Raw genomic sequence first — 26,294 nt, forward strand, 5'->3', positions numbered from 1 at the left:
TACCGTCATGCCATTCTAGGACCCTATAACACTATGCTCCTCCTTGCTTTCCTTGACGGTCTAAGAGAGCATATGTTCCAGCTGGACCTCAGGGAACAAGCACAGCCAGAGCAGCCTCATTACATTGTTGTTTGGGATAATGTCAGCTTCCATCGTGCTGCACTGGTTCGTGACTGGTTTACCAATAACCCGAGGTTTTCTAACATTTTTCTGCCTGTATACTCTCCCTTTCTAAACCCGATAGAGGATTTTTTTTTCAGCATGGCGGTGGAAAGTGTATGACCGAGAACCTTATATCCGTCCTCACCTCCTCCAGGCCATGGAAGAAGCCTGCCTAGACATATCAGTAGATGCATGCCAGGGGTGGATCAGGCTAGGGCCAATATAGCCTGTGATGTGGCCGAGATTCTCTGGCCTGACCCAGAACAAAGACGGGATGCTGAGGCGGAATAATTTTGTTTTGTTTTTTTTACAGTTGTGCTGTGAAGTACATGAATGAATAAAAATGTGCCAATGTATACATTGGTTGTGTCTTTTGTGTTCCAATCGAACACACACCTGCCACTCACGGCTGGGAGACAGTGGTGGCTCTCTGGCTGTTGGTGCCTCCAGGAGTGGTGGATGCTATCAGGTGGTGGGCTGTGGTGATGTATGCTGTAGCAAGGTGCGGGTCCTCGAACTTATGCAGCAGGTGTCGAGGCTGTGTCACCTGTCATCCTAGTGATGATGGCAGGAGAGCAGCAGGTGGTGGTTAGCCCTCTGTTTTGCCCGAACGTCACTAGAAATCTGATGTTTGCGGTGTCGCTTTGCTCTTGTGGCGGACAAAGGCATAGTTTCAAGAAATGTGTTTAAGCAATCGAGAAAAACTGTAATGCCTACACTTACCCCCAACCCTAAACCTAACCTTACAGTAATGCAGATACATTAAATGTTGTTATTCCGCGTGAGAAAAAGGACGCAATATTGATGTGCGCATGCGCAGTAAACGCTGGTAGGAAAATCTGACGTGTAGGATAAAATGTCAGGACACCGGCAATGCTGGGACATTTTTTTAATTTAAATAAAATAAAAACTAAAAGACTTTCAAATCACACAAGCCAATATTGTATTCACAATAGAACATAGAGAACATAAATGTTTAAACGGAGAAATGTTACACGTTTATCCACTAAATTAGCTAATTTCAAATTTGATGCCTGCTACAGGTCTCAAAAAAGTTGGCACAGGGGCAACAAAGGGCTGAAAAAGCAAGACATTTTGAAAAGATTCATGTCTTAGCGAGGCAGAGTCTCTCAGAAGTAAAGATGGACAGAGGCTCTCCAATCTGTGAAAGAGTGCGTAAAACGATTGTGGAATACTTTAAAAACAACGCTCCACAACGTCAAATTGCAACAAACTGGAGAAATCTCTGTACGTAAGGGACAAGGACGAAGACCTTTGTTGGATGCTCGTGGTCTTCGGGCCTCAGACGACACTGCATCACTCATCGGCATGATTCTGTTATTGACATTACTAAATGGGCCCAGGAATACTTCCAGAAACCACTGTCAGTAAACACAATCCACCGTGCCATCTGCAGATGCCAACTAAAGCTCTATCATGCAAAAAGGAAGCCATATGTGAACATGGTCCAGAAGCGCCGTCGTGTCCTGTGGGCCAAGGCTCATTTAAAATGGACTGTCAAAGTGGAAAAGTGTTCTATGGTCAGACGAGTCCAAATTTGACATTCTTGTTGGAAATCACAGATGTCGTGTCGTCCGGGTTACAGAGGAGGGAGACCTTCCAGCATGTTATCAGCGTTCAGGTCAAAAGCCAGCATCTCTGATGGTATGGGTGTGCATAAGTGCATACGGTAGGGGCAGCTTGCATGTTTTGGAAGGCACTATGAATGCTGAAAGGTGTGCCTGCAGTCCAGATCTTTCACCTCTAGAGAACATTTGGCGCATCATTAAACAAAAAATACGTCAAAGACGAACACAAACTCTTCAGCAGCTGGAAACCTATATCAGGCAAGAATGGGACCAAATTCCAACACCAAAACTCCAGAAACTCATAACCTCGATGCCCAGACGTCTTCAAACTGTTTTGAAAAGAAGAGGAGATGCTACACCTTGGTGAACATGCCCCCATCCCAACTATTTTGAGACCTGTAGCAGGCATCAAATTTGAAATGAGCTCATTTTGTACATACAATTGTAAAATTTCTCAGTTTAAACGTTATGTTATCTATGTTCTATTGTGAATAAAATATTGGCTTTCCTTTTATTATTCAATACTAGTTTTCATTTTATTCAAATTTTTAAAAACGTCCCAACATTTCCGGAATTCGGGTTGTAATTCAGCAGAGGTAAAATTCTCTATTACCCTAAATTAATATTACATTGTTATTTTTTTATACAAAGTTGCTTTTTTTTTTTTTTTTTTTTAACATCAGTAGTTTAAAGGGATAGTTCACCCAAAAAAATCACCCAAAAATTCTGTCATTATTTACTCACGCTCATGTCGTTCCAAACCTGTAAGACCTTCATTCATCTTCGGAACAAAAATTAAAATATATTTTTGATTAAATCTGAGAGCTCTCAGACCCTCCACAGACAGCAACGCAACTGTAATGTTCCCAGGTCCAGAAACGTAGTAAGGACATTGGTAAAACGGTCCATGTGACATCAGTGGCTCAACTTCAGCTTTGCGAAGCTGAAGGCGAAAGACAGTAACTCGGGGGAGAAGAATTGTTGAATAGAGTATTTTTTTTTTCTTTTATTTGCGCTCAAAGTATTCTCGTAGCTTAGCAAAGCTGAAGTTGAGCCACTGATGTCACATTAACTGTTTTATCGATGTATTTACTATGTTTCTGGATCTGGGAACATTTCAGTTGCGTTGCTGTCTATGGAGGAGGGTCAGAGAGCTGGATCAAAATATCTTAATTTCTGTTCTGAAGATGAACGGAGGTCTTGCGGGTTTGGAATGACATGCAGGTAACTAATTAATGACATAATTTTCATGTTGGGGTGAACTAACCCTTTAACATTCTATCTGTTTTCTTTAACAGCAAAAAAAAGCAGATGTTTGTGTTTCAGATGTTCCTGGTGCCGAGACGGATAAAATGAAGACCAAGTCAGTGAAGGAGGGAGATTCTGTCACTTTAGATTCTGGTGTAATAAAAAACCCAAATTATTTGATGATGTGGTATTGTGATGACACTCATATAGCTGAAATCGCTAGAGATCCCAGTAAGATCTGTACAGGCGATGAGTGTGAAGATGCTGACGGGAGATTCAGAGACAGACTAAAGCTGGATCATCAGACTGGATCTCTGACCATCATGAACACCAAAACCACAGACTCTGGAGTTTATCATCTTGAGATCATCACCAACAGCAGCAGCATCCGCCGCCAGTATAGCATCAGAATTATCAGCGAAAAGAGCCTTCGTGGAACTGGCTCTAGTGAGTGTAATTCAGTCATTCATTCTATTTTATCTTCAGGAATAGAATAGCAGTGTTTTGTTTTCATTGTGGCCTGTCTGAAACTTGTGACGTCACTGATCTCTATCACAGCGACATGCACGTCAAGTGACACACATTTGTCACAAAAAAATAGACATTGTACAGAGATCGAAAGATGTTAACAAACAATGCAGTTAGTAATGACGTTTGTAGGCCATTATGGAGCCATTTATCTATTCACTCAATATCATATAACTGATGAAGGTGGAAAGGTGTAAATATCAAATATATATGAAAAAATAACTGTCGGACTTTAGTAATTACTGTTTTTTTTTTTACAGATGGGATTGTGTTTTTTCTTGCTATAGCAGGAGTATGTGTTGGTGTTCTGCTGGTGGTTGCAGGTGTATCTGGTAAGAATTTCTGGTCATGTGTCTTCTGTGTGTGTATATGTGATGTGGTTTAATTAGGTCATCATTACAAAAACACTATTATAATAGTCAATTCAAGACAGTACTGTCCTTTTAAATGTGCAAGTTATTTAGAGATGACTGGATTTTTAACCGCAAAATTAGAAACATCCAAATTCTTCCTGAATTGGTCAAATGTTACACCCCCTCTTCCCCCTCATTGGAGAAAATCACGTTCAAAAAGAAGGCGCGTGACGCTGTAATCCAAGCGATGATAGAAGTAGACATAGAGGAGTGGGATGACTTTCTTTTAGCCTAATTTTTAATTTTTACAATGTTTTTGTAATGTATTAATTATCATGGGCTGTAATAAAAAACAAGTAGTCCTATACTAATACTAAAACTATATAGATACATTTGGTTCGAATAGCATATATTTTAGTAGGCTATACATATGTGGCTATGTTACAGTTCCCCTTTGAAGCTCTTGTGTTTTTCTCCTTTTCCATCTCTCCAATCCTATTCTGCTCACAGGTGATTGGAGATGAGTTTTTTTTGTAAAATAACATATCTGTTTTTGCTTTTCAGATAAAAGAGTGGTTTCAGTTTAATATGTTGCAGGTTAATTTATTGGTAATAAATAATTGATGATAAATAATACTGATGATAATAAATAATCAAAAAAAAGATTGGGCTTGTTTTGGGCTTGTTTTTTAAGCTGGCAACAGTGGTTGACATATATATATATATATATATATAATTGTATTTAATTTTTTTTGTGGGAACCGCTTCGCGTCGTGCCTAACAACGCCCTTCAGCCGTGACTTATTCACAATACAGCAAGGCCTCGTACCTTATTGCTTACATAAATCATCGGACTCTACATTTAAACATGATGCATTACTGTATTACAGAATATGACAATTTGATTGAGTTTATCAGATTCATGAGATTGATAAGTCTTTGTGTTTGTAACTGAATCATCAGTCGTGTTCATTTCTCTAACTTCTGTGAATGTTTTCTTATAGGAGAGTGCCGCAGAAAACTTGACTGTGTAAAGAGTTTCTTCTATCCCTCGACAAATAATCAAACAGCTGTCCTGTAATTGCACAGCATCACATTCAAATCATCTTATAATTTACCGTGAAAAGCCATAAAGTGACATTCCCAAAATCCCCTGTGTGACACTTCACTATTTTATGGTTTTTCATTGTAATATTTTTTTTCTTATCAGTTATGTACATGTTTTATGTTGCATCTTACGTTGTTAAATTAATGTTTACTGCATTATAGCGTCATGTGTGTTACCATGGTGTTTTGTGTTTGTATGTATAGCACTGTGCACCTTCTGTATCTCAGCGTGTGGAAAAGCTAAGCGTGATGAACTTTATGGTGGATGTCAGTATTTGTTAAACTAACAGATGTTAGTAACAAGCATGTCCTTGTTAATTTGGCAGAACATGGCTGCTGGATATATCTTTTTGTAAATCAAAGTTAAATTGTAAAATGTACAATTTTCCATATTAACATACTTAATTGCTCTTTATTTCTGTTTAATTGTAGACCTCAAATACCAACTATATATATATTTTTTTTTTTTTTTTTTTTTTTTTTTAATAAATCCTTGAACTGGGACTTGAGCTTTCTCATCTGTAACGGGCAACACACCCATTAATTTTTTGCACATACTCAACCCGAACATTTTGAGCACCCCCTATCGCTTGCACACAGATGAATTGCTTCAAACGCCACCTGTCTATCACATTCTGGAAAATGCCAAACTCTGGGGAGTAAAAGTGTGGTTGAGAGTAGAGTCTGGCCGCTGGATATGTTCATCTGGGCGTGTCAGGTCATTGGATTGGAATGGTTCCAGATGTAGTCATGCTAATGTGCCTCTGTCAGGGGCGGGTTTTTCATTAGGGCAATCAGGCGACGCACCACCAAAATGTGAAAGGGAGGGATTTTTTTTCGATCACATTCAACCACCACTGTCACTGTTCTAGACCAGGGGTGTCCAAACTCGGTCCTGGAGGGCCGGTGTCCTGAAGAGTTTAGCTCCAACCCCAATTAAACACACCTGAACCAGCTAATCAAGCTCTCACTAGGCATACTAGAAACTTAAAGGCAGGTATGTTGAGGCATGTTGGAGCTAAACTCTGCAGGACACCGGCCCTCCAGGACCGAGTTTGGGCAGCCCTGTTCTAGACAGTTTGTTCTGCCTCTGGATATATAGTCCAATCAGCATCAACACTTTGTTGATGTTATACCTTCCATGTTAGAGTCTAGTTGTAAATTAGTTAATTATTGGATGATTTGGATCTCACCACTCTCAGCGGTGTACAATTATGTCCTTTACTTATACTACTCTCCATTTTGTGAAACTATACCTTGACGAAGGCTACTAGCCGAAACGTTGATTAAAAAATAGCCTATGCTTAAGTGAGTGTGCAGTTGTTCTTTTTCAATTAGGTATTTTTTTTTCCTTCAACTTTCATCTTTACAGGTGTGCGTTCACTTTGCCTCACTTGCTCTATTAAACATTTATTTGTTCCTCACAATTTTTGCTGTTGCACTGTATACATAAATTGTGAATTATGAAATAAAATAAAAAAAAGAATAATTTAGCTTGAAAAAAGCTTGCAGAAAATATAGTCAATCATAGAAATCATCCTCATTCTTGAATGTGGTAAAACTACTATCTGCATTTAAAATGTTTCAAGTCTTAATACTTTTCCTTTTGTTATAGTTGGATAAATCTAAATTCTAAGTTGGATATATGCTAAAATTGTTGGATGTGACACCCTACCTAGAAAATTTTCCACCAGCCACCACTGGCCTCTGTGATGCATTAAGCAAAATAACCAAGCACCTTTTCTTAGGAAAAACAAACAAGCTTTTTCAGTTCCATTTGTTTATGGAAAGACATGCCTATCATGAGGGGAACTTTTAAATTATCCTGCCAAGTGAAAGCATTCAGCAACTGGAGGAACAGAGGTACACTACTTAAATATTCATCTTAATGTTTCACTTACAAAAAAATACATGATATTTGCACATTTCACATTCACACAGTAAGGTTTCACAGAAATATACTGTTTAAGAGAATGTATTATGTCAAACATGATTATGGATGGAGTCACTAAGGGTGAGTTTCACATTAGCAGGAGTGGAAAAAGCTTATCAACCAAATGCTATTCACACCTTTAACATGCACTCACAAATGCACATCAACAGCAAATGTTAAATTATAGGCACTCGTATGCATGTGCTGTTTGTCTAATCATATGTCTGTATGTATTTAAGGGATCAAGACCTCAGCAGGTTTCAGTTTGACCCTCAAACTGAGCTGATGCTGTGTTGTGAAGTTTAGCTTTTATACTGTATCATGCATATAAATTATTCGATTTTTGTGTCAAAATTTGTGTAAAGTTCAGATATTCCATGTGTCTCTGTGGACTCAGTGATCCCAAAACTTAAACGTTGTCCGGAACTTCTAAAGATCATATAGATCACATAATAAATCCAAATGCCAAAAGAAAGATACTTAAATGTTAAAGTTTCATCATTTTATGCAGATAGGCGCATACTCCGTGTGATTCTCCTCTGGTAGCTGTTAAAACATAACATAACACAAGATACAAAAACTAAATTAAAACATTTTCTTAATAAAAGGAATTTAATTAAATATAAATTTACCAACAAATGTGATTGCATAGTTCAGATTCAGAGAAAAAAAGCATAAACAACAGCAGAAGTGTGATTTATCAGGCCCATTTCTGTGCTCACAACCCACCAGAGTCTTAAGTAATATTTGTGTGTCAGATCATCATAAGGCACAATAACACACATAAAAATGAACTTACCTGTTTCTGTTTATTTTGTTTGTAGAATTTTGGATTAGTGTAAAGACTCTAAAGGTATATCTTAACTAAAGGTATACCATCTCTAGGCGTGTTCCCCAAACTATACCTTAGGAGGTTGCTTACAGGTATACCTACTTACGTGCGACATTACCAGGTGCTGTCCATGAGGGTGCTGCTGAATTGTTTAATATTGATGGATTGCAAATGGATTATTTACTCTACACAGGAGCTGCTTCAGTGTATTATGTGAAAAAGCAATGCTCTTTTCAGACACAGAACTCCTTCCTGTTAGAATGCAACACACTTGCGTGAAAATTTTACTTTCGCATGATGCAACATGCATCATGTCAGGGAACAAAATCAGGAAAGAAAAATATATGCCCAGAGCACCTCCCAGTGGTCACCACATACAACACAAAGAAAAAACCTACATGAGTCACTGCTTAATAATTTAACAGCTTTTAACAAAAAAAAAAAACAGGCCTACACAACTCCAACAGAAAAACATTCTGGTAAGATTGCTTTTCAACAAGAAGCACTTCAGAAATAGTTGAAATGACATTTATCAGGAATCATGGGATCTTATAAAAATAATCCAAATTGCAAACTAAATTCAACCATGGATATTTTATATAATTTAGAAATTTTGACACCTGCAACCTCATGCACAAACTAATCATGCATATCACTAACTGGAAGTATGCCTTCATCAACAGTTATATGGCAGAGAAAAAAGAGAGAAAGAGGGAAGCTGCCAGCAGCTGAATTTTGGGGCTGAAGGGGGAGTTTGGTCAAACTATGGCAGCGATACAGCGAATGGTTGAGCCATTATGTGCACTAAAACTTTAGTCTCCTAACTACCATGTAAGAATTAAAAAATTCACCTGCCACAGCAGCAAATTCAGCAGCTTTTAGATCTTGTTGGTCCGACAAGCTTGACAGAGCTACAGCTCTATCCCCTCAGCCCCGAAATTCAGCTGCTGGCATCTCTCCTCTTTCTCTGTTTTTCTCTGCCATAGTAGTGTTCTTTCTTTCTTTTGTTAAAAGCTGTTAAAAAAAATTAAGCAGTGACTCATGTAGGTTTTTTCTTTGTGTTGTAGACTCTCAGAAAAAAAGGTACAAAAGTTGTCACTGGGGCGGTATCTTTTCAAAAGGTACACTTTTGTACCTTTTAAGTACTAATATGTACACTTTAGGTACTAATATGTACGTTTAAGGTACCAATATGGACTCTTCTGGTACAAAGGTGTGCCTTTTGAAAAGGTACCGCCCCAGTGACAACTTTTGTACCTTTTTTTCTGAAAGTGTATGTGGTGACCACTGGGAGGTGCTCTGGGCATATATCTTTCTTGGTTTTGTTCCCTGACATGATGTATGATGCAAAGTGAAAGTAAAAGTTTCAAGCAAGTTTGTTGCATTCTAACAGGAAAGAGTTTTGTGTCTTTATTTAAAATCAACACTTCTTTTATAAAGAACACCGCTTTCTCACATAACACACTGAAGCAGCCCCTTCGTAGAGTGAACAATCCATTCTCGATCCATCGATATCAATCAATTCAGCAGCACCCTCATGGACAGCTCCTAGTAACGTCGCACGCAAGTAGGTATACCTGTAAGCAATGTCTTAAGGTATAGTTCTGGGAACATGCCTAGAAATGGTAAACCTTTAGTTAAAATATACATTTAGAGTCTTCATAGTAAATCCCAGTGAAAGTTGACACAGACAGAGTAATGGTCATCCTGAAGAACAATGTATTGAAAATTTAATGTTAACTGTGAAAGAATTTTAATAAATATCAAGAAATGGTCAATGTTATAATGCATTTTGTCAGACTTTGCCTTTAATTTTCTACCAAATTCTACAGTAAAACCTTCTTGGGTGTCCTGAAGAAGAATGAATTGAAATTTTCATGTTAACTCTTAAGGAATTTTAATAATGCCTGTAGAAAAACCAGGAATTGATCAGTACATTGTGACAGACTTTGCCTTTAATTTTCTCCCAAATTCTACAGTAAAACCCAGTGAAAGTTGACACGGACAGAGTCTTGGGTGTCCTGAACAATAATTAATTGAAATTTTCATGTTAACTGTAACATAATTTTAATAATGCCAGCATAAATGTCAAGAATTGATCAGTGCTATAATGCATTGTGACATACTTTGCCTTTAATTTTCTTGAATATTCTACAGTAAAATCTCGTGAATGTTGACACAGACAGAGCCTTTGGCATTCTGAAGAAGTATGAATAGAAATTGTCATGTTAACTCTGAAAGAATTTGAGTAATGCCTGCATAAATGTCAAGAATTGATCAGTGTTTAATGCATTGTGACAGACTGTTTCTTTTGGATTTTATAGTGTTATTTTTGTCTGTAATTTCCTGTTCTGTATGGATTTTGATTTTCTTTTATTATCAGTTCTGGTATTTTAAATTACTTGGTAATTTGATTATGCTTACTGTTTATGTCTATTTCTGCATTATTACATAATGTGTTTGGAAACTGGATTTTCATTTTGTATGGTCATATTTATTATTTATTTTTAATCAGTAGGACTATATTTGTTTAGATTTGATGCTTAAAGTCCCTTATTAGTAATTGCAGGTCTGTAGCAGTCCCTTTTATTTTGACATCCCCTCAGCCATGACATTAATGTTGTTTGAGGGTCAATTTCATTTACTGATGCTTTATGGAACATATGACTGACCAATATTGAGTAGCCTACATCTTGTAGAAGTTTCATTGATGCACAAACACAGATTTGTTATAGTAAGCGTAGGCCTATTTCCAGTACGTGCCTCAGGCTTGCATTGTATCGTCAACTCACTCATCAGACTCTTTGACGGCTTGTTGAAACGGCTCGTTTCTCGGATGTGCTACTTCGGTTGTTTGTCTTGTCATCAACCCGGAACTAAACTTTAATTCCGTAAAAATTTTTTTGAACCAGCTCGACTGGTTACTTTCTGACAACAGACTCAAAATAATCATGTTTACAAGAATTTGGCTGCTCTACTGTGAGATCTGTTCACAATGCAGCCTATTGTCAGCTGTGTTCCAGAGGTGAAGTCTCTATGTAGTGGTATGAAGTAAAAAGTGTAATTACAAAATTACTGTTTTGTCTTTGGCTTGAATGAATTCTTTCTTAAAACTTTCATTTAGAAGAAGCCAGACCTTGAGCGAAATAATGACAGGAATGGAAAAAAAAAAAAACCCTCAACCACATGTCATTCATACCTCAAACATACACATACACACGAACTGACATGAACTACAAACTTCCAGTAAGTGTTTGTGAAGAAGTTACGTGGCACAGGCCAAACCACAGTAAGATAATATTAATATTTATTATTTATAATAAATGAGACATATAGATGAACACACACCATATGAATTAGTTTTGAGGGTTTAAAAGTCAAATATGGAAATGCTAAATCGGTTGTACAGCATGGGTCATTGGTAAAAGACTTTGTACCACAATGCAGCCTATTTTTTAAAGAGACCATTTGTTTAATTTGTTTCTGAATATCACATTTGAAGCCCCTCAGAATAATCCCCGCTGTTTATTGGGATTTTTGGGAAATTGGGAGGTTTTTTATGTTTGTTTTTTTTGGTTAGTCTTAGTGCTATGTGTGGTGATTCTTCTCTCCAGTCTCAAAGCTCAACCATATGTTCTCAATCTGACTGTCTCTGGAGGTTCCTTTAGCAAAGACAATCTTACTGCTGGATCTGGTTATTAGAAAAGGTTTAAGATGATCTTCTAATGCTGATAGGTGCATATACCACACGATCCTCCTCCACATGTTCCTCATCGTTATGTTTCTGTAAAAAAACACATCACACAAGATGCAATATTCACAAAGATGAATTGAGATTCAATGTAAAAAAAAAATATTTTGGCCTAGGACACCTGGGTTGCACCCCTAATCTTTACGAGAAGTGCCATTAGTCAGGACCTTGGTTTAGCATCTCATCCGAAGGACAGTGCAAGTGTCCTCATCACTTTACTGGGGTGTTAGGACCCACAAAATGAGTGCCCCCTCTTTTAGTGGCCTCTCTAACACCTCTTCCAGCAGCAACTTTTTTTCCAGGAGGTCTCCCATCCAGATACTGACCAGACTTGACCCTGCTTACTGTGGTCCTGAAGTGTGACGTATAGTGTATTAGTATTAGCTAAGTTTTGCACAATTATGTGGTTAGGGTCCATAACCCTCTTAGAAAAGACCCCTGACCTATTTTTTGTTTTGGGTTGTGTGTCATGTGACTTCCTGACTGATTCACAAGAAAGATCTAGCCTGTTTACACAAGTAATGTGCTCAGTCTAATGACATCAGTTAGTCAAGATGCCGAAGAAGCTCCAGCTGGATTTTATTGGAGTAAACATTAAAATGAAACATTTTGAGTTATTTTTTCTATTAAATTAAACATTATATTATTTGTTTTTGAGTAAAGGGAAATATTTGAGAAGGTAATTTTGGAGATTTAGAAGGGTTTCTGTTTCTGTCTTTGAGTTTTGTGTGGTTTCAGTTGTGCTTGAGTTGTTGACAGCCACATTTTGAGCAATAGTCATGCTAACGCTAGTACTGACAACAATCTCTTATTTGCTCATTCAATATATTACATAAATGAAATTATTTTTAGTATGCTAACATGTATGAAAAAAAAACCTAGCTAGTAATAGCACAAGGAAATGTATTAAGTTTGTTTAACAAAACATTATTTGTGTCAGTGGACTTGTTCTAGTCTTGATGTATAAACCTTTTTATTATTACAGGAAATTCATCAGTGTTTCTTGCATTAAATTATGATCTTATGGCTTTTTATAAATCTGTTATGGTGCAATTGCATCTGTGATGTATGTAATGGATCATTATACAGACAAAAAAACAAGGGAAATTAATGTGACTCAACTACAGAGAAACACTGCAATAAATAAATAATCTTACCAATTTTGGTGCATCTTGTTTGTAAAAAGTAGGTTCAGCGTAAGTGATCTCTTCATCACCAGTCTCATCTGTTTCAACAAAATTACCAGATGCATCTGTGTCTTCGCAATGTTTGTGTCATTAGTGCTGTCAGTTATAGCATTAATGCATTTTTCTGGTATGAGTTTAATCTACATAAATTGCGTAATCCTGCTCCTGGAGGGCCACTGTCCTGTGGAGTTTAGCTCCAACTCCACTTAAACACACCTCAACCAGTTAATCAAGGTCTTACTAGAAATAATAGAAACTTCCAGGCAGGTGTGTTGAGGCAAATTGGAGCTAAACTCTGCAGGACACAGGCCCACCAGGACCAAATTTGGAGACCCCAGCCTAAGCCAATGATTACATTTTAGTTCCTTCCCATATTAAAGGGCATTAATTCCAAAAATTATTTGTGACTAACAGTTTGAAAGCAGTAGCTAACACTTGCCTTCTTCATCTGTTTTTCTTTGTTTCCTGCAGATCCAGAAGTTCCTAACTGCTACGATCAACAGAGATCCAGCAGCAGCAGAAATCAACACTATCAGAGATACTGAGGCTGGAGGACATGAAGGACAGTAAAAGAGATGCATTAATGTTAAGTGAATGTGAAAATAATTGCTAATATCAGCGCTGCTGTACCTTCACATGTGTAACAGAGTTTGCTGATATCCAGATGTGTGGTCTGGTTGCTGATGGGATTGTTGAGCACACAGCTGTAGGTGTTTTTCTCCTGATATTCCACCTCCAGAGGTAGAGAGAGACTGATGCTGAGATCAGACACACTGATGCTGGACAATAAACTGTTTCCTTTGTACCAGGAGAGTCACATGACCCACATTCACCACTGAACACACCAATGAACAATTCTGCTGTGATGATGATGATGATGACGAAGAACATTGTGAAGAGTTACTGCTAATGACAGGAACAGACAGACGAGCTGGAAACATGAGAATAAAGAGAAATATGGTTAAATATAAGCAACAATCAAATTTTTGACTCAGTTTGTTGAGTGGGTGTTTAGTCTGATAATAATCCAGAAGTGGTTTATGTGATCTGAAAATATATAAAACTATTAAACTCTTTAATATGTAAATAATTGATATACAAAGGACATGACTGATGATCTCTACTCACCATAGACAGAAACACTGAATGTTTTTGATGAAAGTTTAGCTGCAATTATCTCTAGCTGATAAACTCCAGCATGTTGAGTTGTGATGTTTGTGATGGTCAGCGATCCAGTTTGATAGTCCAGCTTCAGTCTGTCTCTGAATCTCCCATCAGGACCATCAAATGTGGTGAGGATTCCAGCATCTCTAGTGATTTCAGCTATCAGAGACTTTTCAGCTCCAAAATTCCACAGAATGTCGTCATCTTCATGTATTTCAGTAACATTTGTGTGTAGAAGAACAGAATCTCCCTCCATCACTGACACTGACTCACCAAACACACCTGGAGAACATGAACATTAGATGAAACATGCTCACTGAACTTACATAATAAACATAATTAATCACAATAAAGACCTGACTGGTTGAAACATTGATCTGTTTGGGGAAAAAAAAAAAATTTGGAGCTGATTTTTTTTGTCCTGCACCTAGTTTTGGGTTGTTTGAATGTGCACGCCTTTTTGCACCTTTTTCACTGAATCTAAATCACTTAATGTACTTTTTTAGCAATATATTTCCATAATTTTTGTTGTTCATAAAAAAAAAAAAAAAAGGCCTGGGATTTGAAAGCAGCTCAATGGAAGACTTTATAGCCTCCATTTACATTTTCATTATTTTCCACTACCTTTCCCGCAGCATGTATTACTTTTCCAAGACCTTTCAAAGTGTGAAAATCACAATTTAAAAAATTCCCAATAATTGCAGGTTTTCCATGACTGTGGAGACCCTGTGAATCCAAATAGAAATCACAAACCTGAATTATTGCTTTATTAAAGTTAAACTCTGCGGACCCGGATACGGGTCCAAAATGACGTAAAAAATGTTTATGCTTCTTAGCTAGACAGTCGCCTATGGCTATGATTATACTAATATAGTTGTCCGATTGATTTTATAGTCTCAAGCATTCAGAAATGACACAAAAGAAAATTAAGCAGTTTTACTTCGATAAAGCCAAGGATTAGTTTTTGTAAGGGTTGTGATGTCCACGTTTTTGTTAAAGAAATTATAGAGGCTAGCATTTCTATCGCAAAAAGGTGGCCGAAAATGAAAGATTAAGTGGATATTTGAATTAAATGTTTGGTCAATATTAAACAAGGATTTGATCATCCTGTAAGTGTTAAAACCGCAATTTGGCGCCCTTTGCAATAATATGTAGGCCTACATAAATTGTTTATTTATTATGTATTTTAACAGTGTTGTTCAATGAAACAATACGATTATTATTAACTAACCAATCATTATCCAACCATCAGAGTATTTTTATCAGGGTCCAATGAGGAGAAAAAAAGATCAATAAGGAGGTTAAAAGAACAATCAGATGTGCTAAACTAAACTACAAAAACAAAATAGAAAATAATTTTGTTCAAGGTGATATGAGGGCTGTCTGGCATGGGATTAAGAACATGGCGGATATTAGTATACCAAAGCAAGGAACAGTGGTAAATAAGGACGTTGATGGTAATCTATTGGTAAATGACCTGAATTTGTTTTTTACACGTTTTGAGAAGCATGATACAAGTGCTGTTCTTGATGATTTTAAACAAAAACTGAGCCCCTCTACCTCTTTGAATTTGCATCTTTTTAATGTAATGAAGCTTCTGAAAGCTACACCTGTTAACAAAGCTCCTGGTCCAGACGGTATCTGTGGGAGAACACTTAAACACTGTGCAGAGCAGCTCAGTGTTGTGTTTCACTCACTGTTTCAGGCATCCCTGGATCAAGCTGTAGTTCCTTGCTTATGGAAAACCTCTAACATAATACATATTCCTAACCGAGAGAAGTCACATTCTTTTAACGATTTTCGGCCCATTGCATTAACTTCTTTAGCTATGAAAGCCTTAGAGAGGGAAGTTAAGTCACAACTTATCACAGTTACGGGTCATAAGTTAGATTCTTTGCAGTTTGCATATCGCACTAAAAGAGGTGTGGATGATGCAAAGCTTTTGCTCTTAAATACCATACATCAACATTTAGAGAATAGAGGCACATTTGCTAGAATGCTGTTTGTTGATTTTTCCTCTGCATTCAACACAATGAATCCTATTATTTTAGCGAAGAAACTTGTATGTGAATTTGATGTGAGTCACAACTTAGTTTTATGGATCCTAGATTTTTTGACATGTAGGCAGCGAAAAGTCATGTTGAATGGAGTGTTGTCGGATACGCTTGTTACATCAATTGGATCTCCTCAGGGGTGCGTACTGTCTTCAATTCTCTTTATACTCTATACAAATGAATGTCGCAGCATTAAGGATAACTGTCATGTAGTTAAATATGCTGATGACACAGTTTTTCTATCTTTGTTAACGAGTGCAGAATGTGATGACAGTAATGATCACAACGAGTTCTTTGAGTGGTGCAAAGAAGCTGAACTACAACTGAATATTACTAAAACGAAAGAGATGGTAATTGATTTTAGAAAAAACGCCTCAAAGGTGAAACCTGTGTATTTTAATGGAAAAGAAGTTGAAAGGGTACAGGAGTACAAGTATCTTGGAACTACCTTTGATACTACCTTAAAGTTCCAGCAGAACACAGAGGCCATTATTAAGAAAGTGAATCAAAGATTGTACGCTCTTAGGAAATTGAACTCCTTCTGTGTACGTAAAAACATACTGAGAACTTTTTATACTACTTTTATTGAGAGTGTGTTGAGTTTTTCTTTTTTATGCTGGTACTCTTCACTCTCTCTTAGGAATAAGAATCGTTTGCAGACCTTAGTTAGGACTTGCTCAAAAATTATTGGTGTGCCTTTGCGGAGTCTAGCAGAATTCTACGAGCAACAAATGTTACGGAAAACTCTTAGTATTACGGGAGATGACTCTCACCCCTTGAAGCTTTACTTTGAGGTATTGCCCTCTGGAAGAAGATTCAGAAGCATTAAATGTTCATATAATAGATATAAATTCACTTTTGTTCCAGAGGCTATACGTTTTTACAATTCAAAGTCTTAGTTTTTTTTTGTTGTTGTTGTATGGAATTTATTATGAAGCATGTTGGGTTGTGTTTTTATTTATTTATTTCTTTGTATTGTCTAGGTAATATCTTATGTTTGTATTAAGTTGTTGTGTGATGCTACTACCCTACTTTAATTGCCCCTTGTGGGATTAATAAAGTTGTTAACTTAACTTAAAAAATTATTGCCTCTTTGTTTTTATTTAATGCATTTTATGGCATTTTAAAAGTTGTTGATCGCTTAGGTCTGTTTTTATTACCACACAAATATTATCTGAATTCTTCGTAAATTATTACTTCAAGCGATTTGAAGTATTGAAACCGTGGTTAATTTGTGGTTACCATTGCTACAAGAACCATGTTTTTGTTGTTGGTTTTTTTTTTTCGTAGTAAAATTATGGTTAATATTAGTATGGGAACATGGAAACTCTGAGAGAATATTAAGGCAGATGCGGCGGTGATATTATTACCGACATTAAAACACATTATTAACGTCAACATCCAAAAAAGTTTCACAGGATTATGAACGTACCTAAAAGTGATGCACAGGCTTCATCTTGGGCTTTTTTCTTTTTCTTATCTCGGTGCCGGACTACTGATGTCTTTTCCCGGGCATAGTTGTCCATTAGTTTATGATCACTTGCAGTCAGCCGCAAACATGAGGTGAGAGCGAGCGCGGATGCGGGAATGGCGCGTCACGTGTGCTTCGCCTGTCTACTGCATTCACCACAAAACGCATTTTTTATAGTTATGTATATATATGTTCATGTTTATATTTTTATAATTACATATATGTATATGTTGATATTATTACGACATTAAAACACGTAATTAACTTCAACATCAAAACCCGTGGGAGTTGGTGCCCTACGCAAACTGCGTACTCTGCGTATAGGGAGCGGCGGTACTGTTTTTTGTAAGTTACAGTTTTATTTAGTAAAAAATTAGAGGTTCTGTTAATGTTTACAATTTTCTTGTATATTTGCACAATTATTCTGCTGTAGGCTATACTGTTTGCAATATTGTTCATATTAACATACTTAATAGTTATTTAATTATTACTAATTAAATAATTTTATTTAATGGGGGGGGGAGAAATGCAGGAGTAAATGTTTGTTTAAGAGCAGGTTATTTGTGTACAGAAATGAAGTGTAGCCTACCACTGTATTCTTGTTGGAAATACATTTTGAATCAGTACAGACAATACAGATCCATGTTGGTTTTTCCATGTAGGCCTAAACAATATAAAGATGTTAGTGTTTGATAAAGTGCTGTCTCTCATACCATGATGTTTTTCTTTTCTTCAAGGGTTAGTTCACCCAAAAAGAAAATGTACTCACCCTCATGTTATTCTAAATCCATAAAACATTCCAAATTAAGAATGAAATATGGGAGATTTCTGTCCATCCATTGACAGTCCACACAACCATCACTTTGATACTTAAAGTTTATAAAGAAATTGTAAAACTAATCCATGTGAATTGAACATTCCAAATTTTCTGAGGAAACTCCATCACTTTATATGATGAACAGATTGAATTTAGGCTTTTATTTGCATTCATAATCAACACAAACATCAGATATGGGAAGCTCAAGCATGCTTGCTTGACATGCAAGAACCAATGAGGTTAATTCTCGTGTGTTACGCATCACATTCAAGCTTCTGCAAGAACCAGAGATGTTCATTCACATATTACACATCATGTTTAAGTTTCAGGAAAAAAAAAAAAAAAAACGGTGGTCAGGAGATATGAAAAATTGCTATTTTTGCTTGTATCTTCTGAACAGTTTGGACAAAAAATCGCAAGACTGGTCTGTTTAGATTCAGCACAACATGTGAGTTGAACAATACTCAATTTTACCATATTTGGCCATCAGCCATTTAGAATTTTGTCATAAAATGCTATATTTTACAAATGCATTGACATATACAAAACTTGATATGTAGTGGTGCAATGCCCCGAATGATCTCAAAAAGTTTTGTGACATCACCACCTTGTGATCAAAAATTAAACTGAAATTAAAAAAAAATGCTACTTCATCTAGCCTGTTGTAATGACACTGGTCTTAACTGATTCCTGATAGACTTTCTAGCTATTGACGCCTTGGAAACCAAACCAAAGGTTCAAACACTAAATAGCCTATAAAGTGAGGTAAGCAATACGTACTTAAATATTTAATTTCTCACTTACAAAAATAAATACATGACATTTGCACATTTCACACAGTAAGGTTTCACAGTTGATCACTGTTTGATTTGAGATCAGTTATTATCTGTTAGATCATGGATGACCATGCATATTGTGGTAAACGATGAGTTTCAGAAGAGCAGGAATGGAAAAAAAGACCTTTAACCACACGCTCATCCTCTAACATGCTCTCAAATGCACGGCAACCACAACTGTTCAATCATAGGCACTTATGCACATCTATAACAACATGAGCAAGACCATAACAGGTTTCACTCAGACTCTCAAACAGCTGCTACTCAGTGGGAATGGTGTGAAGTGCAGTTTTTATATCATAATACCATGTATGTTAATGTTTAGATTTTTGTTCCAGAATAGATGATTTCAGGCCCCTACACATCAGAGTGGATTCTCAACAATCCCAAAAAATGTCTGTAACTTCCAAAGATCAGAGATCACATACTGAATCCAAACGTCTAGTGAAAGGGACTTGTACTCAGGAATGTTTCATCATGTTATGCAGACAGGTGCATACTCCACATGATTCTCCTCTGTAGCCCTCTAAAAAAAAAAAAAAAAAAAAACGGCACACAAGATACAAAAAGAAAATTACATTTTCTAATTGCACACAAAATCAACCATTCGTTGTTAACGCATAGTTCATAAACAATGCAAAAGTGTGATTTCAGCTAAAATGAACACTGTGCCAAATATTGTGTTATTATTAGACTGTATCAATGAAATTGCCCCAAATACCATACAGCTTGACTGTCACACAAACTATTGACATCAACAACAAAATATATCAGATGTGTTTCCTCTTCCATTTTAAAAGTCTATTTATTTTCCTAACCTAACTATGCAAAATTATATGGTTAGCTGACTCATCTTATTTCCATCTAGGATTATGTGCGTGTCAGATCATCATATAAAGCACAATAAATTAAGCGTTAGCGTTAGTTCTGGCAGGTCACATGAGTCAAGCTTGCATCAGCTGATTCTCAGCTGATCACATCTACCTATAGGAATACGACACCTATATAAGTTCTATTCAGTATTATTCAGCAGCTTTTCAACTTGCTCAGGAGCAAATTACCCTCCTCCATCCCCAGCTCCTCCTTTCGCCACAGTCAGGACTTGGCTTTCTGATATTCCTTGCTAATCAGACTCCTTTATCTTGAATAAAGTGTTACACTTAAATATCATTAAGTACATTAATGATATCTGCCTTGTTCTGTTCTGTTAACCCTAGGGGGGTTATTATTGCTGCTCTCCCTGCTCATTCATGACAGGCTGCATGGATGGGCAGGGAGTTTTTTGCCCAGAACAGAACCATACCGCCAAACCAAACTTTATGCTAAGTATCTATCATTTTGACGATAGTGGTCCTGACAGGACTCACCATTTTTTGTGGATTTCTTTTGTAGAATGTCGGATTAGTGTAAATGATCTCTTCATCGTGATTCTGAACTGTTGCATCATCAACTTTGAGAACTATAACAAATAAAAATAAAAACCATGCATTAAAAACAAAACTGAAATTTAATTACATCAGTCTTTAAATTTAATTTAATGCACGTAATCCACAGAAATTGTCAAACCCAAAAATCACTCATACTATTTCCAGTGTTTTCTTAAAAGTAGGAGGGAACGCTTGCCTTCTTGATCAGTTTTTCTATATTTCCTGCAAATGCAGAAGATCCCGACTGCAACTAAAATCAACAGAGATCCAGCAGCAGAGATCAGCAATATCAGAGAGACTGGTGCTGTAATGATATTAAGAAGTGAATGTATCTGTTTTGCAACAAAACAGAGATCAGGTCAGAAAATAACCACATATATCAGTGCTGTCATACCTGAACATGTGTGACAGAGTTTGCTGATGTCCAGATGTTGAGTCTGGTTGCTGATGGGATTGTTGAGCACACAGCTGTAGGTGTTGTTATCCTGATATTCCACCTCCAGAGGTAGAGAGAGACTGATGCTGAGATCAGACACACTGATGCTGGACAATAAACTGTTTCCTTTGTACCAGGAGAGAGTCACATGACTCACATTCACTACTGAACACAGCAACGGACAATATGATGCTGATGATAAACAGTCTCTGGTGATGTTAGGAACAGGCAGACATGCTGCAGAACATTGAGAGAATAAACTAAATGCATGGTTTATTGAGTGAATATTTGGTATTTTACACTATAAATAGTTACAGGAAAATAAAATAAAAATATGCGAGTGGGCAAATGATCTTTACTCACCATAGACAGAAACACTGAATGTTTTTAATGTCACTTTCACTCCACTTATCTGTAGTTGATAAACTCCGGCATGTTCTGTTCTCATGTTTGTGATGGTCAGAGATCCAGTCTGATTGTTCAGCTTCAGTCTGTCTCTGAATCTCCCATCAAGAACATCATCATATATGGAGGAAATTTGAATCTCTCTATTGATTTTAGCTATAAGAAAGTTTTCATCTCTATAATTCCAAAATATATCCTCAACTTCATGTATTTCAGTAACATCAGTGTTTAGAGTGACAGAATCTCCCTCCATCACTGACTGTATTTCATTTGTTTCAGCACCAAACACACCTAAAGAACATGAAAAGGCTTTGATTTTTGTTGGTTCAAAAACCCTGAAATCAGTTTCTAAACTTTAAATGTGATTTGAAGAACAGCAGCAGAGACACAAAATATCAAATATCACTTAAATAAATGGACAGATGAGCTTGATTTTTTACCTTTAATGTGTGTGTGTGAAAATAAATATTTCAGATTCGTAAAACAAGAAGTTTAATTTTGCTAATCATGATTGTATAACAGGTTTGCTGAAAGGCGGCCTGGATATAAAGCAAATCTCAGTTTGATTTGATTGATCTGAGAAGAAAAGCAGATGCAAATCTCTCATTTGAACAGCAGCAATGTTCTGAAACACAAAGAAATGAATACCTAAAAATGTTTTATAACTTACCAGGCAGCCGTCTCCAGCACAAACAGAACAAAACGAGCATGTGAAACATTTTCCATTGAGTGTCTGATCTAAAAAGCCTATATCCGCTGAAAACACTCAAGCTGGTATGAACCCTCCCACAACAGACTTTGACCCTCCTAATCCACACACACATGCTGTGTATGACAGATAATTACATATAAATGTCCCTCTGACCCTTATTGAGATGTGAAATGTTCTTTATTGAAAAAACATTTTTCTTTTTTTTTTCAACACTGATCCTTTTTGAAGAGTAATTGTCAGACTGTGTTAAAAATGTAAAGGATGAAGAGTGCAATGTGTAAATCTTCCTAAATTTCATGGTAAAATAACAATTATGGATTTTAAAATGGTTTACAATCATTTAGTTGTATAGCCAGTGATAAAACAGGTAGAATCATCTCCCATCTTACTGAATTGTGACAGCAGCTCAACTTCTGAGTGAAACCTGCTGCGGTTTGATTTCCTCAGAAACATGGTGCGATCTGTTATGTGGACAAACATCTTGTGCATGTATGATTAGCTTGTAGGTGGAAAGTTTCCTGCTATTATGACACAGCTCAGTGTTTCCCCTGCCATTATATTAGGGGGGCGACCCGCCCTCCCCCCCTTGAAGGTCAAGTTAATTTTATTTAATTATATTTTCTCTATAGCGCCAGATCACAACAGAAGTCATTTAAAGTTACCTTTCCTATAGAACTAAATAACCTTATGTTTTTTATCTTATTTACATGACGGCATGTCATTTCGGTCTCTATACGTTATGGTCGCGCTCTCTGTATCACACACACACACACGTGAGCACACTCCCACTTGTATTTGTAAATATTAAGCCGCAAAACGATTCATATTTAAATATGAATTCTGCGTGTCTCCGTGTCAATGAATGGCGCAGACGTGCGGTTTTGTTTATCACTTGTACTGAAGCCCGCGTGAGGCTTGGGTGATTTGGACATAAATGAGGACATAAATACGTGAACAACATCTCCAGAACTGCTCTGAGAGTCACTTCATGAGCATTTGACTATATCATTTGAGTAAAACTATCCTCATATCCACACAGAAATGTAAAGGTATTCACGGCAACCCGTCAAAATAAAAGTTCGGTTTAACTTGAAGGCATTGCGGCAGAAATATATTACTATTGTTCAGTAGGCCTAGAATGTATGTAACAGGATGCTACTACTACTATTACAATGATTAAAAACCTTATTTTTAAGGAATAAGCATACAATATTTCTTCAGTGTTTTAATTGTAATATTAAATGACCTTTATTTTCCCCAAAATAAAATGTGTTTAATTTTCATTACTTAAAAGATAGATTAAATTAATGTTTTATGCCTTAAAAATTTTTTTTAAATACACAACACAGAATTTCTGAGCAAAAAATCATAAGGCTATTTTAAGAATAAATGAAACTTGTTTTTATGCTTTCAAATAATTGCTAAACCTGCTAAAACAGAATTTGGTAACAATAAAACATAAGGTTGGAAAAAATAAAACATTTCATAGGGCCCTAAGCGTAATATTTGTTAAACTTGTTAATAAATTGATGTTAAATTGTTTAAGTTTCATGATTTTAATTAATTAGACATGCTTTTTGATTAATACAATTTATTTTAACCATTAAAAAGGAGTCCAGAACTTTATTATTTTTATTATTATCCATGAAGTGATTTAAAATAATCTGTTCATTTGTTTTTGGTGTTGATACAGAAGAGATTTGATGGTTTTGTAATGACACTCACATTGCTAAAATCAGTGGAGATCTCAGATATGTCTGTACAGATGTTTAGTGTAAAAATGGCACTGAGAGATTCAGAGACAGACTGAAGTGAAGTGAAGTGAAGTGAAGTGACGTGACATGTGGCCAAGGTGACCCATACTTGGAATTAGTGCTCTGCATTTACCCATCCAAAGTGCACACACACAGCAGTGAACACACACACACCGTGAACACACACCCGGAGCAGTGGGCAGCCATTTTTGCTGCGGTGCCCGGGGAGCAGTTGGGGGTTCGGTGCCTTGCTCAAGGGCACCTCAGTCGTGGTATCGAAGGTGGGAGAGAGCGCTGTACATTCACTCCCCCCACCTACAATCCTTGCCGGTACGAGACTCGAACCCGCAACCTTTGGGTTACGAGTCCGACTCTCTAACCATTAGGCCACAACTTCTGAAGCTGGATCATCAGACTGGATCTCTGACCATCACAAACATCACAATCACAGACTCTGGACTTTATAAACTGCAGATCACCAGCAGCAGAAACAGCAGCAGTACTGACACCATTAAGAGCTTTAATGTTACTATCACTTGTGAGTATAAAGATCTTCAGTGTTCAGTTTTGGAAAACTTTTTTTTTTTTTAAATATCAAGGCAGCATGTTTGAACTTTAGTTGACCATGTTTGTATTGCATTTGTATCAATGTTTATGTGATTAAACGTCTAAATTACATCTGTTGTTCATCATACATAGTCATATATTCACAGTTTTCATGTTATGTAGTTTGTTTGTTTTTTTACTTAGCAAAAAGATCCTAAAGCAGCTGTATTGGTTTGTGTTTCAGAATTCTTTGAATGTTGAATTCCTAGATATGTCACTAGATGGCGCTCTAGTATGCATACTGTTTGTGGTGGTGTGCACACGTTATGTATTAATGATGTATTAAATTAATAATAATAATAATAATATTAATAATAATAATAATAATAATAAAGCGTTTAATCCAAAACTTAGGGAGAGCTGAAAAGTCGTTGTGATTTAAAAGATTTTCTGTGAATGGAGTCAAAAGATGTGTTATAATGAGTAGGGGGAGGCTGCAGGCCTGGAGAAGGCAGATCTACGGCCCAGGAAGTTTTACGCCCCTGTTGTTTCTGATGCGTCCAGTAGGGGGAGGCTGTACAGTATGAGCCATCAGAACAGAAGCGACACGAATAAGAGGTATGTTAAATAATCGCTAAAGTTATTCTTGTTCAGCAATCGTGCAACGTTGCAACATTTATAGTTAAATGATTAGCTAAGAGTCGATGTCAATTAATTTGAATATATTAATAGATATAAATGTCTATAGTCGTATTAAAGTCTAAAAATTTCTATAAATGTACTTATTGACGGTCAGGTAGATGTAAGTAGTAACATTTGCATGTAACGTTATGCTATTTGTTTTCTTTGTTTAAAGAGTTTAGACTTTTGTGTGTGTGCTAGTAGGGATATGCTGGTATCGAATTTTCATGTTGTGATTAATTGCTAATACTTTTATCACGGTATACGGTATTATCACGATATTGTTAAAAAATAATAATAATTTTTAAAGTGCTGTCATAATACAGTATAACAGGTTTAATAACTTTTTTTATAACAAAAATAACAACATTTAAATGCAATAAAGCAATACAGAAAAATGTATAAAGTTAAAAGTTTTACACAGATTAAAGTGCAAAAGAACAATAAAGACCAATAGGTATCACTTTAAAATAAGACCTCATTAGTTAACCTAAGTTAATGCATTAACACTCACAATCAGCAATAGCTACATTTGCTACAGAAGTTATTAATCTTTGTTTAAAAAATACAAGTCTAAGTTCATGTTAGCTCATTAAATAACACAGTTGCAACTTTCAATTTTAACAACGTGTTATTAAATATTGGAATACCTAAGATTAATGAATGGTCAGAAGAATTTTTCATTGGCAGTTTATGTTAAATAATGAATTAACTAATGTTAACTAATGAAGCCCTAATGTAAAGTGTGACCGAACAATAAAGAATCAAAACACTTTCAAACAATATCTAGGGCATGTTGTAGTCCAGATTAAAATGTAAAAAAGGTTTGAAAATTATTTCTGCAGTTTAGCGCCATCTGCTGTCAGAGAGTGAAAGTACACTTTCATCCAGAGCGTCTCTGACATGTTCCGCCATGTGCTTCTTGTCCGGCTTGATTACCTCAGAGTGCGCATGCATCTTTCACGCAGCATACAGCGGCATTGTGCATTTTGACCAGTTGATGGGAAAAGTATTCTTAAAATGCATTCAAAATTCTGAATGATTTGTAATATATAATTATTCACGGTATTTAGAAGTGCCCACGATAACAATATCGTGCATATTCATTACCGTGATATATCGCATTACCGAATACCGGCACAAGTCTATGTGCTAGCTATTTTGATTGTTTCTCTTGCAGATGGGAAATGCCTGCATGAAACTCGTCTATGAAGTACACATTTTTTTCACATTATTTTATATCAGCTGTAGTTTATTTGAGACTTTTTAGAGAGTTTCTTCATTTCATATTTGAATGGCAA

The 26,294-nt window shown here is 36.3% G+C and overlaps 1 protein-coding gene and 1 pseudogene across 1 annotated transcript in view; one reads left to right on the forward strand and one right to left on the reverse strand.

Moving 5' to 3' along the window:
- LOC107694276 (uncharacterized) overlaps window positions 1–5,012 on the forward strand; it is a 12,809-nt gene extending 7,797 nt beyond the window's left edge. The window contains exons 2-5 of the mRNA XM_016493932.1: window positions 1,899–1,909; window positions 3,095–3,446; window positions 3,788–3,859; window positions 4,885–5,012. Coding sequence (XP_016349418.1) covers window positions 1,899–1,909; window positions 3,095–3,446; window positions 3,788–3,859; window positions 4,885–4,961 — 512 coding nt within the window. The 3' untranslated portion in view covers window positions 4,962–5,012. The remainder of the gene's footprint in view (window positions 1–1,898; window positions 1,910–3,094; window positions 3,447–3,787; window positions 3,860–4,884) is intronic.
- LOC107694557 (natural killer cell receptor 2B4-like) overlaps window positions 1–22,019 on the reverse strand; it is a 55,055-nt pseudogene extending 33,036 nt beyond the window's left edge.
- Window positions 22,020–26,294: the final 4,275 nt, after the last annotated feature.

The sequence above is a fragment of the Sinocyclocheilus anshuiensis genome, unplaced genomic scaffold (genome assembly GCF_001515605.1).
Source record: "Sinocyclocheilus anshuiensis isolate Anshui unplaced genomic scaffold, SAMN03320099.WGS_v1.1 scaffold954, whole genome shotgun sequence".
Lineage (NCBI taxonomy): Eukaryota > Metazoa > Chordata > Actinopteri > Cypriniformes > Cyprinidae > Sinocyclocheilus > Sinocyclocheilus anshuiensis.